Source organism: Equus quagga, chromosome 3 (genome assembly GCF_021613505.1).
Source record: "Equus quagga isolate Etosha38 chromosome 3, UCLA_HA_Equagga_1.0, whole genome shotgun sequence".
NCBI classification, from domain to species: Eukaryota; Metazoa; Chordata; class Mammalia; order Perissodactyla; family Equidae; genus Equus; species Equus quagga.
The window spans coordinates 105,244,994-105,263,242 of record NC_060269.1 but is presented as its reverse complement, the minus strand read 5'-3'; the positions used below and the strand labels follow the sequence as shown (position 1 = coordinate 105,263,242).

The 18,249-nt window shown below is 33.8% G+C and overlaps 1 protein-coding gene across 6 annotated transcripts in view; it reads right to left on the bottom strand.

Moving 5' to 3' along the window:
• EPHA5 (EPH receptor A5) overlaps window positions 1-18,249 on the bottom strand; it is a 329,244-nt gene that overhangs the window by 47,903 nt on the left and 263,092 nt on the right. For 4 of the 6 annotated variants that reach the window (XM_046657571.1, XM_046657572.1, XM_046657575.1 and 1 more), the window contains one exon: window positions 6,426-6,491. The exons of the other annotated variants lie outside the window; for them this stretch is intronic. In XM_046657571.1, the coding sequence (XP_046513527.1) occupies window positions 6,426-6,491 (66 nt within the window). The remainder of the gene's footprint in view (window positions 1-6,425; window positions 6,492-18,249) is intronic. 6 annotated transcript variants of the gene reach the window in all.

Genomic DNA, 18,249 nt, shown 5'->3' with positions numbered 1-18,249 from the left:
AAGCATCATTAAAACAAGCCTCAACAAGATAGAGCAACCTAAGTGCAGCTGGTAGAGACTGGCACTCAAGCAGTGGTTCAGCCTCGCTAACAGAGCATTGCAGGAAGCCTGTTCATTCTGTGTCATCTTCTGTACCTGCGCCAGATGCATAATTTTAACCCATCAGACAAACAGTCAATAAATATGCCATTCTGTACAGAAATTACACCTCCTACATTCTGGAACCAATTTTTTTTTTCTGAATGGAAAAGAAAACTTTCTTCATTTGGCTTCATATCACAATTTTAATGAGCTTTGATATCATTGTACTAAAAATATCTGTAGTGCTGTAATTAGAAGAATCATCTTCTAGTCATTTACACTCATTTTTTTTCTAGAAAACAATGTTTCATTTTTCAGTAGTAGAGGTGAACATAAGAAATCATATTAAATGTAAGCATTATTCATATTAATATTTATTAAAAAGTCATAGAGAGATGCTTAATATATAAACATAGTAATGACTTTATGGGTAATTTAGAAATCAATATATTTTCTCCCACATTTATCCTAAGAAGTTGGTTGATGATATTAACACTGATCTTAAAAACTGGGCCCCAGCCATAACAAATAAAATTGGACATTTGAAATTTCCATAGTACATGAGATAGTAAACAATAATTTTTATACGTGGATAAATGTGCCAATGAGTAATTTAGTTCTTGGATGTAAATTAAGGATTTGATAATAAAATAAATTAAAGGTATGAATGTCAAGGCCTCCAGGGTACCAAGTGACACACAGAATCAGTAATTTACTAAACAGCACCCTTATGGCCAAAGAGGAAAGATGAATGAATGGAATAGCCAAGTGCAGATCCTTGCTCAATGATAGTCTTCACAGAATCATGTTTTTTCATTGCTTTAGCCTACAAAAAATAAACACTTTTTCACCTTAATTCCAAACAAGGTGGAGCAGGGTGCAATGGTGGGAGATGGAATGGTTTTACATTTCAGTTTCTTTAAAAGAAATGCATATGTAGCATTAATGAGCATATGCAGAACTTAGCTCAGAAATGGACACTCCTATATTGTTCTTATATTGTTCTATTTTCCAGATTGATTAGAAAATACTTTACCTATACTTTAAACCAAAAATGTTTAAAGTTGACAAATTCCAGCAAAGATTAGATCCAATATGTTTTGCTTATGGAAAATAAAAGCTTCTTGTGATTTTAGCCTCTTTTAAAACCACATTTCTCCATATATGCACACTCTCTCGTTCTGACATAATAATGACTTCAAACGCTGTATAATGCTGTATTTAAGATTTTATTGCTAGAATTTTAAAAAGAATAAGTTACAACATTTTGGGAAACAGTTTTACTTTTTCATTTCAAGATTCTCTCCAACCGAGCAAAGCTAGTTTTAATAAAAGCTCAGCTAACTCAGCCTCATAAAATAAAGAAGCATATGAACATTAGCTTAATAATATATCTAATAAATCCTGGAAATAGATTGTTTTGTTTTACAGGATCACATTCTTCAATAAGAATGTGAGTGAAAATGCAGTAAAATTGGACATTGGATATTTAGGCTGTCTTGCTAGCAGGACCTTAAGATTCTCATTCATATACTCCTCATTTGCATAGTAGCATACTGAGATTTTTGAGTTCCTAATAGATAGATGTAAGTTACACACAAGAAATGCAACTGATCTACTATGTTTGCTGAAAATTCTCAAATATACTTCTCAAGGGAAATGTACTCATGTTGAAAAACACACTTTCCTTGGATGTGGGAATGGAATGACGATTACACCATACAAAATGAGGACATAGCTTGCTAGGTTCCCGTCTCACATTCTATCAAGGATACTAACTATTCTATGATTAATAGTAATGTGAGAAGCTAAGTTATTTCTTATTTTATGCTTTACATATCATTTTTTGTTTCCACATTCTAAAAGACAAAGAAAAAATGTCTTAAAAATAACACCTTCTAGAATAGTGTAGTACATATGAATTTGTAAATTTTTCATTGATGAGATCTTCAAATCTTTTCGAATTAGAAATAATAGGAAGATGAACAATTTCAAATACTTCAAAAAACTCAAATATGAATTGTAGACTTTTCAATATTAAGTTAAATTTTAATTGACAAAATTTTGATATAAAAACATTTCATAAAGTATTACATGTGAGGATTAAGTCTCTCTGTTTTCAACAAATTTTGTTCTAATGCTAGAGTAGATAATTTCTACTAATTTTTAAACTATTTCATGGATGTGACCATTGGATTTCTAAATTGGAGTAGGCCCGCTTAATATCTTCTGTAGTCTGAGGTTCCACAGGTATTATAAAAAGGGATTTTGGAGCAGTACATAGTTATATTTTACATAGCAAGCCTTCAATTGGAATTTAATGTATTCTATATATATTGCAAGAAAGCCTCACATCCTCCTGCCGAAAGCACTTTAAATGGGGCTCTAGAATATTACAAAGGGATGATTCTATTTTCTATGTCTCTTTCCCAGGTCTACAAAATAGAATAGTACTTCCACATACCTCCCCAGCAGAAATCTTGTGAAGATGAATGAAATAATCTGTTGTGTGCATGAAACTAAAAATTTGCTTACTTCAAATTTCAAGAAATTTGCAGTTAATATAGAGAAAAAATCAGTTCATTGACAAGTTGAGATAATAGTTAATGTTTTGATGTAATTCATGATCCTTTCGGTCAGAGAAATTTTTTAACCTCTGCATTATGAGAGAGGCTAAAGTTTATCCCTTGTGTCTCTGATTAAAAATATTTAAAATTTTTTTCTAAAAAAACGAAACTGATTTCCTAAAAATCACAGAATAGGTAAATGAACAAAATAAGAACTTAATATTTTTATTTTCAGAATAGTGAACTCCATTTCCCTTGCCACAATAACCCCTCAGAAGAAACAGTAAGTGGTATGAAAACACTAGAAAGCATGAAAACTCATGAATGAAGAAAATAGCCTGACACACATTTGAACTTAAGAAATGCAAGAAAAAGCTGCTTTGGGACTATTGGTTATTTCAGACAGACATAATAAATATCATGCTATAAATATATATTAGCTTTTGTAAGCATAAACACAAATGAATACAAGGGATAAATGGTAATGTTATTTTAGAAAATACACACATGAATACCTTATTTACATTAAAAACAATTCAACACTGGATGTTTGTAAGAATAGACTTTTTTTGAGAAGTGAAACAATGATTAGAGTCTCAAGCCAGTTGTGATGACATAAAGTCAACGATCACTGATAAAAATACCTCTGCTAAAAATGTGGGCAGTTTCGGGGATAGGGTGCCTAAATCTAGGCATCTGGGTTTCATTCAGAAATATTACAGATACATCTTCCATCACTGGGTAGATTTCAGTGAAAGCAGGAAGAATATCTGAAATATTAGCATCATATATATATATATGTGCACAGATTTCACAACAAAGTGGGCAACTAGATTGATGAAAAATAATTTGAGATCAAAGGTGGCAACATGTAATTACCAATTTCATCTTATAAATGGCACACTATACATTTGAAAAATAATGGAGCATGCTTTCCAGGTGGGAAATATGCCAAAGTAAAACTCAGAACTCCAGAGCCTTGCAGAAGCTTTAGTATAGTTGAATTGCAGAACCAAAGATCTAGGTCAATGGTTTTGAAATTGTACTTTTCAGATCCCTAGATTTCCGCAAGCTATATTAAGGTACTTCTAAAAGCCAGTATATTTACAGTGGTCAATTTTGATGTACATATATGCATTGCATTATATTAAGGTCAAAACCAACCACACATATATTCACTAGCAGTCTTTCAAGAAATGAAAAACTATGAAATTCCAAAATCTCAAAATGTCTAACAAACTCTCCTCTATAAATGCAAATATGTCTGTTCACAAATGATGATGATACAATGTTCCTTGGAAATTATTTATGTGGTAATTGACAAATGCTGGTATGACTATACATACAAAATTAGGTGGCAAGACTTCAGGTCAAGATTCCTCAGTATTTTACTGATTCTGTTAGGAAAATTGTTCTTCTCAGCCCTTAATTTCCACCATTTAAGGTTGTTTTCTCCCAATGCTTTAATATAAACAAATAATATGTTTAACTGAAACCTCGTAGTGACTTGAAATTATAAAATGGAAGTTCAGAAAACATAGCAATAAAAACATTTTACCTTCCATTTTTCTCCAGTAATAATTTTGGACAACTTTCTTACAGCCTAATTTATGTACGCCCAATTAAAGTTTGTTTCTTTTGCTTTATTATGTTTTGTTTTACTAAGAATGCATTAAAAAATTCTGGCTCTTCCATAAACCTTTCCATGAAAACTGTTAGCATTTTATTGGGTACTTAAGTACATCTATGGCAAAATCATTTCTCCTTTTTTTTTGCACACACACACAAATATACACGCACACACAAATATACTCACTGCCTCAATAATTGGTAACATTATTTAAAGATAATATGAGAAAAAAGTTTTCATCTTAGATTTCTTGGCTTGTTCTTTGTAAAGGAAGCATTCTGCCTTCCCACTTTTCCTGTTTTCTTTTATTTGTTTACTTTACAAACTTCCTGAAGCCAAGTACACAGTAGACAAAGATACCATTTTAAAAATCAAGTATTTTAAATCCAGCTAGAGTTAGTTTTTGCCAATACTTCTTAAGCCATGGCTTCACAAATGTTCATACTCCCAGTAAGGTATCTTTGAGATTTAGTTCAAAGGAAACCTGAATGTCAATCTTCATTTTTTTCTGAGAAGTAAATTCTGCCTATTCTGCTTCAGTGATGATTTATGTCTTATAACAACTATACTCAAGACTCAAGTAGACTGGCCAGCCCCGTGGTCAAGTGGTTAAGTTCTTGTGCTCTACTTCTGCGGCCCAGGGTTTCAACAGTTTGGAACCCGGGCTGGGACATGGCACTGCTCTTCAGGCCATGTTGAGGCGGCATCCCACATACCACAACTAGAAGGACCCACAACTAAAATAAAAAGCTATGTACTCGGGGGATTTGGGGAGAAAAAGCACAAAAAGTAAAAAAAAGGAAGAAGATTGGCAACAGTTGTTAGCTCAGGTGCCAATCTTCAAAAAAAGAAAAGACTCAAGTAGAATGAGCAATTCAGTGACCATTTTTTTAGTTTTCCTAGAGCAGTAAAAAACCCCCCAAAACACAGTGTAAAGCCATTTATTTTATACCTTGGCCATTGCCACATTTCAGGGTTTTATGGTTTGTCACTGGAGCCTCAAGCTTAAATAAGAATTTCCTGAGTAAATTAAATAATTTGGAACAAATCTGTACTTTCATATTAACTTGAAAACTTTTTTCAAATACAAAAATTTCAAAAGACTGAGAAAAAGATCTTTGAATTTTATCAGTTTGTTTACTCTCTCTTGTTCTCAGAAGACCAGTATCCATTCCACCGCTTCTCACATCTACATAGGCATGCACACTCATTCACACCACAGTTACTGAACCAACAAAAATTAGTTGACATCTAGAGAATATGAGTAACAATTTAAAATGCCTGAACGAAACCCTATAATTCTCTAAAAGGCATTTCAGAATCTTTTCCTTGCGAATTTCAATACAGTAGCACAGGGATTTAGACTCTAATCTAGAAAGAAATTATCCGAAGTATTTCACTTTTTACAAGGTAGTTCACTACTGTCTAAATCTGTGAATACAGCTCTCTGGTCTCATGTTTTAGCCTACAATTTTATAGCTATAACCCAGATACATATTTAGGATTTGCATTTGTAAATAATTGACTGTCTTATTTGGACACTGATCCCCAAAATATGCATATTTTTTACTTCACTGGTATCAAATTAGGAATAGCACTTCTAATGACTGAAATAATTCAAGGTTAAAAATATGAAGTAAACCATGAAAAGTACACGTGGTTCTGTTCTCCAATGCCACATGTATCCACAATAATTATGAAAATAGAAGAGCCCAGCTATGTTATGGTCCTTCCATGGTTCTGGGAGACAGAACAGGTGATTTCACCTTAACAGAGTAGCCTTCTACTTCCATGTATGATAATGATTTTAATCTTAATGGAACAACAAAAACAGCGACATGTTAAATGTAAAACAGATTCTACAATCTTACCACTTCCTGGCTTAAATCAAGACCATGGTAAAAGCCTTGGAAGAGATGTATGAATGCTTGACATAGGGATGAGGTACTACTATACGTATATTTTACTTGAAATTGTCCATTGTGAAATCACTTGGGAATCAGTTTCATTCTGCTCTGCTGTTAAGGCATAACCAGTGTACTAGCGGTTAAAATGTACACAAATGGAAAAAAACAAAAAGGAATGCTGACGATCATACATATAGGTGGGACATCACATAGGAGTGAAAGTGGGAAGGGAACACTAACCATATTAGGCTTGGATGGGCAACAGCGCACAGGGAAGAAGCCCTTCCACAGCCACATTCGCAGCAACTGAAAAGCAAACAAGAGAGCCCAAGATAAGGAAGAGATCCCACTCCCTCTTATAGCATAGACACTATGAATTTAGACAGGCGTCTGCTTTGCTTTTCAAAAGCAACAATCCCTACATGCATACAATTAATTTCTTTCCACAATGCCTTTCAAATTAAGAAGCATTATATGGATTTAAGAAATACAGAACTGTATTAGTTATTTTTATTTTACTTAAAATGCTTATTCAGTAGGAAATATAATGAGCCCATGTATTTGATTATGCAATTCATATAGACATACAAATAAAGATGTAAGCCCATTTAAATATATCTTTCCTCAAAAATTCCTGCAAAATTTATATTCGGAAGACATTCTAAATAGCCTTTTACAAACATTTTGCATAGAACCTACAAATTTAGAAGGGAGAATAATGCCTCGCTCATTTGACCCATAGATTTCTTATACCAGTGGCATTATTTATCATAACCTATTGAAAATGTTATGCTTATGTGACTTCTCCAGTCACTTATGGAAGTCTCTCAATTTAAATTTACATTTTCAGAATTAAAAAATGTATCTCCAAATATATATTTGCAGAGCTATTGCCATATAAAAAAAGCAAACTATGTATAATACATGCACTTTCCTGGATATCACAACACTCAAAACTTTTAAAAATTTTCCACATACTCAGAGTAAAAAGTCCAGAAAATACCAAGCAAATTGCTTAATAAAAATGCACTTTATTGTTAGAAACCACATAAACTGATAGCAGAACATAACATAGAATTTATTTAGTGCTTCAATGCATTCACTTTCCAGTATAGTTATGAATAGCATTTATAATGATTTCAAGAGAATTGTGGAATGAGCTCAGTAATGATACTGTATACCAGCAGGTTAGGCTTTTGTCTAAAGTACGTCTATTTTGAACTTTATGTGAAATGTATCTGCTCTATTTTATAGCAAATAAGGAGAATAAAATAAAATATAAACATCTAATAAAGCTGGAAATGCTAATAAGGTAGAAAAGTATTTCCAAATCAAATGCAAATGGATCTTTTTTAAAGGAAGTGGGCATTGTTCTGTATATTTTCTTTGGAGTACTGATGATACTATAATTTTTATTACTACTAAATGTCTGAGAATTTGGCTGCCACTAAAATAGAATCATAGTAAATTAAAAATTTGGCTACTATGACATTTACTTCCAGTTTGACTATTTATTATATATATTTTAAAGAATATGCCAAATAATTATTTTCACTGCAGAGGTATTGAAAGTCAATGTATTTCTTAACACAAAAATGTTAAAATGTTTAAAGAGTCGGTAAAACATCTGTAAAATACCTTGACAAATCTTGATATACTTCTTTATAATAACATTTATTTCATTAGTGTCTTAAACAATTGCTGATATCCTGTATATGTTAACTTCCCTACTGTTTCTGTTTGTATCAGCACTCAGATTACGGGTCTGCAAACTAAAGCCCATGGACCAATTCTAGCCTACCACTTCTTTTTGTAAATCTAGCGTTATTGGAACACAGCCACACTCAGACTTGTTGTTTATGGCTTCTTTAGTGCTGTTATGACAGAGTCGAGTAGTTGTGACAGAGAATGTAGGGCCTGCAAAGCCTAAAACATTTACTACCTGGCCCTTTAAAGGGAGTTTGCCTTCCTCTTGTCATAGACTGTTAGTGTCTTGAGAGGAAGAGGATTCTCTGAACTTTTATTTCCTTCACAGTTGAAGCATAATAATTGATACCTGTAAGTAGTCAGTGTTTTACTGTAATTGGTATTAACTAACTGGCATGATTATCACAATTTACTGATATTATCTCAACTGATATTATCTAAATTGAGATGGTATCTCAATTTACTGGTAGTTTCCATATATATGCTAATTTCAAACAGCATAGTTCCAGTTCAATTACTAATAAATAAATAATTGATGGTTGACGAATGTATCCAATTGATTTTTAGTGATAAAATGATGATGCCGTCTCCTAATAAAGTACAAACATCCTTCTAGTGAAATGTGCACAGTTTATAAACTCAGGTAGAATTGTGCTTAGGGAGGCAACAACTGCACTGTGATTGGCCATTACCTGATAGGATTTATTTAATACTTGGTCAGTGTTCTATGACTCAAAACACACACTAATGATTCTAAAAATAATAACATTTCGTTCAGTCCTCTTAGTTTGAAAAACTATAATGTTTTTGTTTTACAAATTAGTACATACACACACACACACACACGCATACATGCAATTCACTGTAACATCAATCCACAAATTTTAGTCCTGAAGAATTTAAATCACTTTACCTATCATTAGAATTCTAGTTTATAGTTTTAACAAAGTTTAATCAAAAAATCTGAAATTATATAAAGTCAAACACTTGTGCTTCTATTTTTTCTGAGTCATGGTTTTAGATCCATATATTCCCAAATGAAGTATACATAGGAACTAAGTAACTAATTACATTCAGACCAATTCTTATAAATACAGAAAGGTCAATGTAATTTTTTAAAAAATCATTTCCACAAAATACATTTTCTAAGGATTTAGTGATCAGAGCAAACTGTGAATTAATCTGTTATGAAGAAAATTAAAACTGAAGTTCCTTTTCTATGAATATCTGAAGTGGCATAATAACAAATAACTCTTTTTAAATAAACTCTGAGGATGCTGTCACAGTAACACCTCAGCACCAGACAGTATAAAGAATATGTTCTTTCATTAATCAATAAATACTTGGAGAAGTACAGGTTGAAAATGCTTACAAGCCCCAGAGATAACTTAGAAATAGAAACCAAAATGTGCTAGAAAAATCAACTGATGTATGCTATGTGAGCCACGGCTCAACACAGAGGACGTCTGCATTCCCATCAGTTTTTAGCACCTGGCAGCCTGTAAGCAACTGCATGCAGCTATAACAAGAGCATTATTATCCAAGTTTAAAATAGTTTAGCCCTCCCAGGCTTATAATCAAAAACTGTTGGTCTTTGTTCTAACAAGATATTTTGATTCATCCTTCAGAAGATTAAAATATGATAAAAGAAGCTTTCCAGACCCAAAGAAGATTCATATGAAATTCCTTTAGCCAGGAATTAACACAGAGCTGATTAATATATGTATAAAGTGTGTCACTGTAAGTAAGATAACTGCCTTCCTGCCAAAACAAGGTGATTATAACTCTAGGGAAGAAATTCTCAAAGATACTACGTCAGAGAAGCAAGACTACAGGTTGTGGATAAATGATGACTTAAATTCTTAAACAGGAGATCATACCATTGGCTAAGAAAAACACTAAGAGCCTAACAGATAAATGAGAGAAAGGCAGAAAGAGTAATTTCACAAAAGAACTACTTTTATTAGATGAAAAGTATTTTTAGTTTACTGGTGAAAAAAAAGGGGGGCAAGAAAACTAAAAGGGTGTGTAGTTCACCCATTTTAAATAAAACAACAGCAAATGATGGTACTCAGTGCTGGAGAAAACAGAGTGAAGCTTCTGCCCTCCTAAGTGGCACCAATCCTTTAGAAAACAATCCTCCAAACCTATCAACGAGCACTAAAAATGTTCTCACCTTTTGACATCACTGTGTAACACAATATTTAAGATCACTGTGTTTATAGTCAAACTAAGAGTAGTCCTGGATGTATCCATTACTGAATGCATAGTTTTGGGTGAAGCAGTCATTGACATAAATGAGATAACAATAGAAACTATATCACATAGGGTGGCTTTGCAGAATGAGTTTGACAATCCATGTAAAGCTCTCTCCACTGTCCTGGGACCACAGTCAGCACTTTAAAAGTGTTTAACTGATATTGTTATAACAACAGTCATAGGAAAAAAAGTGGGATGCAGACAACTGGCATGAAGCAGGCCATAGATTTTAAAGGAACTAAGTGACTAATAAATATTTTTCAGTAAACAAAATATATTTGTGGAGTCTGTGATGCAATGAAAATAAAAATAAAAATAATTTTTTAAAATTAGATAAAAATCAGTGTGCAGAAAAATAAAATGATGGCCAAAATGTATACCAAACTTCTAAGAGCTATTGTATTGGAGTGTTACATTAACTCACATTATCGAACAGTTATTTTAGTTTTCTCTGATTTCAAATTGTTTGTGCTTATTTAACTTTATAATTTTAAGAAAATTAAGCAAGCTTAAACAATTCTAATTATGATGCCTATCGCAATATACGAACATTTACACCCTATCAGTTTTTAAGTGATAAATATAATTTAAACATGTAACAAATATTTACAACAAAAGAAGTTAAAGAAATTGTTCACTGGTAATTAACACACACAGTCTTAATTGTTTAATATATTTCTTAAAATATCTTATAATGCAATAATTTTTGCATCTGTGTCTTAATTCACTGCTACTCTTCTAACATTTAGTACTAATTTCCTGATGAAGCCAGGCTAAAACTGCAGAAATCTGTTTGCAAAAACAGGGAAAGGAATAAAAAGCAGAATGATAACATATGTGGTTCCCAAACTCTACTCTTCATTCTCAACACTTTTGACACAAATGCATAAAATTATTCCAGCCTACAAGAGCAGGTAATGCAAAATGGATAGAAAGAGCTTTTTATTTAATTCATTTAAGTGTGTTTTTGAGTAACTCTGAGGGGAATGACACATCTGTAACACATGCTGGGGATTATATGTGCAGTCTAATCACTATTTCCAAGTTGCAGTCCAGACAAATAGGAACAGGTTACAGTTATATGCAGTAACTTTTTAATCTTCTTTTCCAGCTCTCTGTTTCCCTCTGACTATAAAGCTTCTTATCACCCATCAATGATTATATGTGTCTCCCTATTACCCTCTAGGTCCCTTTATCAAAAACTGTTCTATCTGAGCACTAGTGCTTGGTAGATGAGTTTTGAAACATCGTTTTATCTCTTAGTCTTACCTAACCAAGGTCCAAGCCTGGCACTCTCATACCTTGCTGTGAAATAATAAGAAATATATAAATTGGTCTCTGCTCTGGTCCCTGACACGGAACTCTTAAAATCCTTGTAAATAAGAGTGCTAGGAGAATCTTTTATTCTAACATTTAGTCTTTGACCCCAGTTCCTGACCTAGAGTTCCTAAAACCCTTGTAATTTCCTAAGTGACAAAAGAACTAGCAGCATCTTTTGTTCTAATATTGGCCTTTGATTCTGTGGTTACTAACACAAAGCTCCTAAATCTCTTGGAATTTCCTGGGTGATAGCAATTTCATTTGTTCTAACGAAGGGACTCTGGATGGGTTCTTGGCTGGAGGCTTGTCTCCAGAAAGACCAAGCATAATTAGAAGCTTGGAATTTTCAGCCTCACCAGCCCATTCTCCAGAGACAGGAGAGAGGCTGGAAATGGAGTTAAAGATCCATTATGCCTATATGATGAAACCTCCATAAAAATCCCGAAAGTATGGGATTCGGAGAGCTTCTGGGTTGGTGAACCCCAACTCCACAAGACAAAAGCTCCTGCACTCAGGACCCTTCAGGATCTCACACTATGTGTCTCTTCATCTGGCTGTTCATCTGCCTCCTTTTGCATATCCTTTGTTATATAATAAACTGATAAACATAAGTGTTTCCCAGAGTTCTGTGAGCCATTCTAGCAAATGATCGAACTCAAGGAAAGAGGTAATAGGAACCTCCTATTTGTAGCCATATTGGACAGAATTTGTGGGTAACCCGGGGCATCTGAAGTAGGGGGCTGTCCTGTGGGCTGGGCCCTTAACCTGTCGCTCTAACTCCAGTGAGTGTCAGAATTGAATTGAACTGCAGGACACCGAGCAGATGTCGAAGAGAATTGCTTGGTGTGGAAAAAAAAAAAAAAACCCACACATGTGGGATCAGAAGTGTTGTGAGTGTGGTAGTAGTGTGATAGTAAACGAGAAACACACAAGAGGAGTGTGTCTTTCCAACACATTTTCTCTCTCCTTGCATTTCCTGTTCCAAACCTGAAATGTCCTATTATAATATTCATCATAGAGCTAAGAATTCTGGGACTCACAGAGAGCAAACAGCTTTCTCAAGATGACACTGATAAGTTATGGAGGTAAGATGTGGATCCAAGTTACTGCCTCAAATTGTATTGGAAGCACGATTTCCTCCTCCATATCTTCCAGGTTCTTTCATTCCCACCCACTCACCAGCTCCATCTCCCTTTCTCCTGTTGAAAATTTGAAAGATTTTCATAGAGAACCCTGATATGAACATTTTTTGCTTCTTCCACTAATAGCTTGTTACAGGGTTAAAAAAATTTTAATAAATTAATCCCAAAAAATTACATATAGCACTTAAAATGCCTTTATATAAATTGAGCCCTTTCTGCAGCAAAATACACCAAATTTTGTTTGAAAGTCTTAAAAGATGGATGCCATAAAAATGCTCAACGACCCAAACTCTACTATTATGCAGATGCATGTATAAAATAGAGATCAAATCACATAAGCGATTGAGGTAAACCTTAAATAAATTACACTCATTTCAAGGACTTCTAAAATAAAAACAAAACCCAAAACTCTACAAATCTAAGTGCTCCATGTGCAGTCATCCCTTTGTCTTAAGGACAAAGTCACAAAAACAACGAAACAAACAAATAACTAATTCATTTTAACTTTGGAATCAGGAACTCTCATGTCCTACTGAAGACAACAATGAGAACCTGGGAATATCAAACTCAGTGAAAGCAGAAAGAAAATTTGAGGTGAATTATCTTTAGACTACACTTCAGTTGGTTTATAGGCCAAGCTATACTTCAAAGAAGATTCACTGCATTTCTTTTAATCATTCTAATGGGCCAGAGATCATCATCATAAAACAGGCTCTTCTTCCATGAATGCCACGGGTAAAGGTGTTGATGAAACTAGCAAATGTTATTGAACATGTTATGTTTGGTTTGCCTATTCCAGGATATACTTGGAAACTCAAAATGAATTTCACCAAATATTAATGATCTTTTGTAAACTTTTTGCTGCAGTAGTACACACAATCATTTCTATTAGCAAACATTTACTGAAAATCTACGTCATGCTTTAAGAATAAGAAATTATATATAGACAGCTTTCTGCTCACATTATATAATGATTCTACACCTGGCTACAGATTAGACTCAAAAGGTGAGAAGTAAAACAACAGCAAAACAATGCCCAGGCCTCACTCCAGAAGATTTAAATCACAACACCTTGATTGTGAGACCCAGGCATCAGTGCTTTTCAAAAGCTGTTAGTTGATTCTAAATTTCCTCCAGGTTGAGAATCACTGATCCAATAGGTACTCAATAAATACTTGTATTGAATGATGTGTCTTATAATGTCTTAGGGGAATTGACAATGAATACAAAGAAAAAGATTTGTAATTAGCATATTAATAGTCTGCATGTTAATAAAACCTTCTAAAGTACCTGGAGGTGTTTAAAAACAATTTGTTCTCTGGTAAGTACTTTAAATAATTCTCCTGCAACTTGTTTACGATGTTAATTTATATTATCTACAAATGAAGACTGGTTTGTTTAGTAACTATAAATTTCATCCTATCCTCTTTAAACTACACATTTTTTTTCCTAACACTTATCTCTACAGGTTTCTTTTAATTGCAAGTTTAATGTTTAATGAAAGATATTTTTGTACTTCTGTATTTCAATACTAGCTACTTGGATTATCTAGGAGCCATAATATCTCAGGCAAAATAACAAAATTGTGAAATTATCTTTATTCAGTGTCCCCATTTTGCCCTTCTGAGCTACTGGACCACAGACTTACATAAAGTTATGTGAAAGCAGAGCTCAGGTTTGCCACAGACATGTCAGGAAAGCCTTCAAGATATGGTGAATATTTTGATGTAAAGATTTTCTCTTTGCACTGTTGCTGAGCCAGAGTAAACCAGAACCATATATATTTGTATGTGAGAAAGCTCATGCCATTAATGAGGCAGGAAGAAATGGAGATGAGGGTAGGGAGGGTCACACTCAAAGGCTGTGGAAAGCCCCGTAGACACAGAAAACTGGACACCCCATGTGCATTCATGTCTACATACCTTCCTCATCACACGTGGTGGACCAACTCATAAAATTTCTCTTCATCTTCCAGTCCAGCTCAAATTTATCACTTCTGTACCCCTTAAGGCAAAGATGATCATATCCTCTATTCTACTGTTGCACCAATTTGTTAAAAGTACGAGATTGATTGTGTTATGTTGAAAATATCTGATTGCACCACTGTCTCTCTATTAGCCTGTCCATGCTATGAAAGCAGGAAGCATATCAAAGAGTCACATCGAATCAAAAAAGCAAATTTTACAGGTCATGATATCAGAAAAACCTACTTTAGTGAGCCCACAACAAAAGAGAGGTTACAGGATCCATCAAGTACTTTTGCAAAAACCTCGCCAGTGTGATATTTTGAACAGGAAAATGAGATTCTTTCAACTTTTCATATATTACTTAAATCTTTTTTATATTATTCAAATTTAAATAATTAAATGTCAATACTGTATTATTATACAGTTATGTGTATATATGCACACATGTATTTATACATACATGTACATATATAAATACAATATATATAAAGATATGTAAGCTGTAATTCAGATATGGTCAATAAAACACTAACGCTTTTTTAATAAATTTGGTCTATATACTCTTATCAAGTGTATATGATGTTTTGGTTTAAACCTTCTGAAAACTCAACTTTCTCCTCAAGGAGCTAACAGTACATTGTAGGCATTAAACAGGTAGGGAAGACTGCAAACTTTGATATATGACCTCAAAAACTAGCAAACAGGCAGATAAAAGGGAAAGGTTGATATTAAGAACCACTAAAAATTCAAAAAAAATTTTTTTTACCTTTATCTTGCTCGAACTTCCCCCTCTGTTTTCTTTTCTCCCACTTTCTCTGGCATTGTAAAGACATATGCTTTCTTAAAGTAAGATAAATCAAAATCTTCTTAAACAATTTCTATCCTCTAACTTCAAAGTTACATTGTTTCTCTCATAAACTGATAAAATTCAAGGTGATACTTGTTTGAACTAGTTATTTATCTGATAATTTAATAAAAGCAATTCACAGTATATTCATGGCTGCAATCCTTAAGGATTTTTGCTTTTTTTAATTTTTTCTTAAAAATATTGAACATAGCTTATAAAATCGAAGACTTATACTACCATTTAGTGAAATGAATGAAGTGAGAGACTGAATATACAAATGAACAGTGGTCAGACCAAATAAAAAAATAGAACTCTGACTGCAAATCTGCAGCAACCAGTCCAGAAAGTCAAACCACAACTTCTGTAGCAATCCATCCAATGGTCAAGACTTTATCAAATGCCAGCTTCCCTGATATTTGTCCCTGATGAGGATTTTTAGGCTGGTTAATTTTAAAACTACAGGTGAGAAGCAGGCTCCGAGGAGTGGAATTTGCTTGTCCCTTTGTTGGGGACATTTACATTTCTAAGGGAAACCTCAATCTGTGAAGATGCCTCCCTCTCTGTGCCAGGAAGAAGGGGGATGTCCTTATCTCTAGAAACTCTTAATCAATGCCAGAGGCAGGAACTTAAGTTGTTTACTGTCTGGCAACCTCATGTAACTGACCCCCCCCTCCCCCCACAAATCCTCCTTTGTCTTTAGCTGAGGATAATATTTAAGCGGTGACTTCTGCCATTTACTCAATCTGGTTTGATTCTTATCTAAAAGTTGTGGGACCGCCAAATGGCTGGACCCTTCGGGCACTGATACCATTTTAACTTTTTTACATATTCTTTCCTTTGTCTTGTAAAGAGATAACTCACATAGCTATGCCTTAAATTTAGCCTTACTCTCCACCCAATTTTGCAGCAGAAGCGGCAGCAGCAACATTCCGGCAGCAGCTCTGCCTGCCCATGGGTCCTGTCCCCATGCAGGCAGCAGAAGCTCTGACTGCCCATGGGTCCTGTCCCCATGCTATTCTATACTATTCTCTAAATAAAAGAGCACTACTGCCAGATCTTAAGAGTCTAAGAAATCTTTCTTTCGACTCCTTGGCTCACCGACCCCACATCAGTCCCCATTTCCAACTTAGGACCAACTAGACGAAGCCAATATGCTTCCTTAATCAATTACATAGGATGCCCCACTTCTAGTTAGCTCACCTCCAGGTAACCCATGCCAATAACCTCCAATCAGGGCATGCCTAATGCTTTCCCTTATTCTCATTAGACTCATTTGCCTGCCTTTGGGTCTATGTCAAATGAAGACAATGGTGGCTGATTTCCTCGCTAGAGCAAGCTGTTCATAAATAGGCTTTGCTTGTTCGCATTGGGTGTTTTCTGTTTATTTCCACATAAAAGATCATCTTTACAAGTTCAATAAAGGAAAATCACGTAGTTTGATCTCTGCAATCAACCACCATCTTAGTTCTGTTCAGGCACAATAATAGAACTGATATACAAAGCACTGAATCATGAGTTTTTTTCTCCTGTAGGATGACACCTTCACTGAGCAAACATCAACTACCTCTATTTCTAGAAGCCTAAAGTTACTAGAAGGTCCTCCCACTGAACTTTTCCTTCCCAGTCATTTCACAGCTGAATCAGGTGTATCCACGAGCCCTCTTTCAGAGGAGCACATAACTGTCCTGACTTTGCTGCCCGTGCTTAACTATTTTAGGTTTTAACTTATTTTGGGTGAAGTAGAGAAGAAAAAGTAAGGGCACATAAAGTTGCAAAAAAGTGATGCAAATTTTGCCAGCTAAAATAAGTAAGGATATTTCAAGCACAGCTCTCATAGTAACATTTGTTTTAAACACTCATTTGTCTTAACGAAAGAATAATATCAATTAAAAATATGAGTGGGTCAAAAGAAAGGAGATTAGTAAAAGAAATAAGCCAAATATGTCAGTTCTGATTTATTTAGCTCCCCTTATTATGGCTGTTGAATATTTTCCAAAGTCAAATCACATCTATCAGCATTAAACTTATAGGGTGGAGAACCCAGAAGGACTAATGTTTCAGTTTAATTACTTCACTCTCAAATAATTAAAGTAATAGTGGAAGTATACTGAAATTATCAAAACACAGGAATGTGTGTATTTTGTGATAAACATATTATGAGAATTGAATTAATTATGAGAATTATTTAACAGGAAGTTAAATGTTCATTTTCATATCGAACTATTCAAATCCAGGTAAGTATATTTTGTTTTCTATTAGTGTCAGTCAGTAGTATTAAAATCACATATTATGGTAGTCATCATAAGTGTTTAACATTAAATATAATGGTGATAAATGTTAAGTATTTTAATGCATTATACACATATATAACATAATGGTTAATTATACTTACAATCGCTTTATATACATACAATTGTGTTAAATATATGTGTGTGTGTATACACACACACAAAAGTGTGCATATAAAATATTTGTAATTGTGACCATATGTTATTCCCCAACAGTAATTTGCCTGACCAAACATTGAAAAATATTTTTAAATTATAATATTTAAACTAATATGATACTGGTATAAGCCAGGAAGATTAGAAGAATAGCTTTGATAGCTCAGAAGCAGTGTAGATAAAAGAAAATCTATATAGACACTTATTTAGTGTATACTACAGGTAGAGACCTAACAGTTTTGGGAAAGGGTGATAAACAGTGCTGGTAACTATATAAGTCCATAGAAAAAGCAATTTAGATCACCAATCCCCCAAAATTAACATTTTTTGTATCTTGTGCGAAATAAGTATTATTAAAAAGCAAACTAATCCTGACAC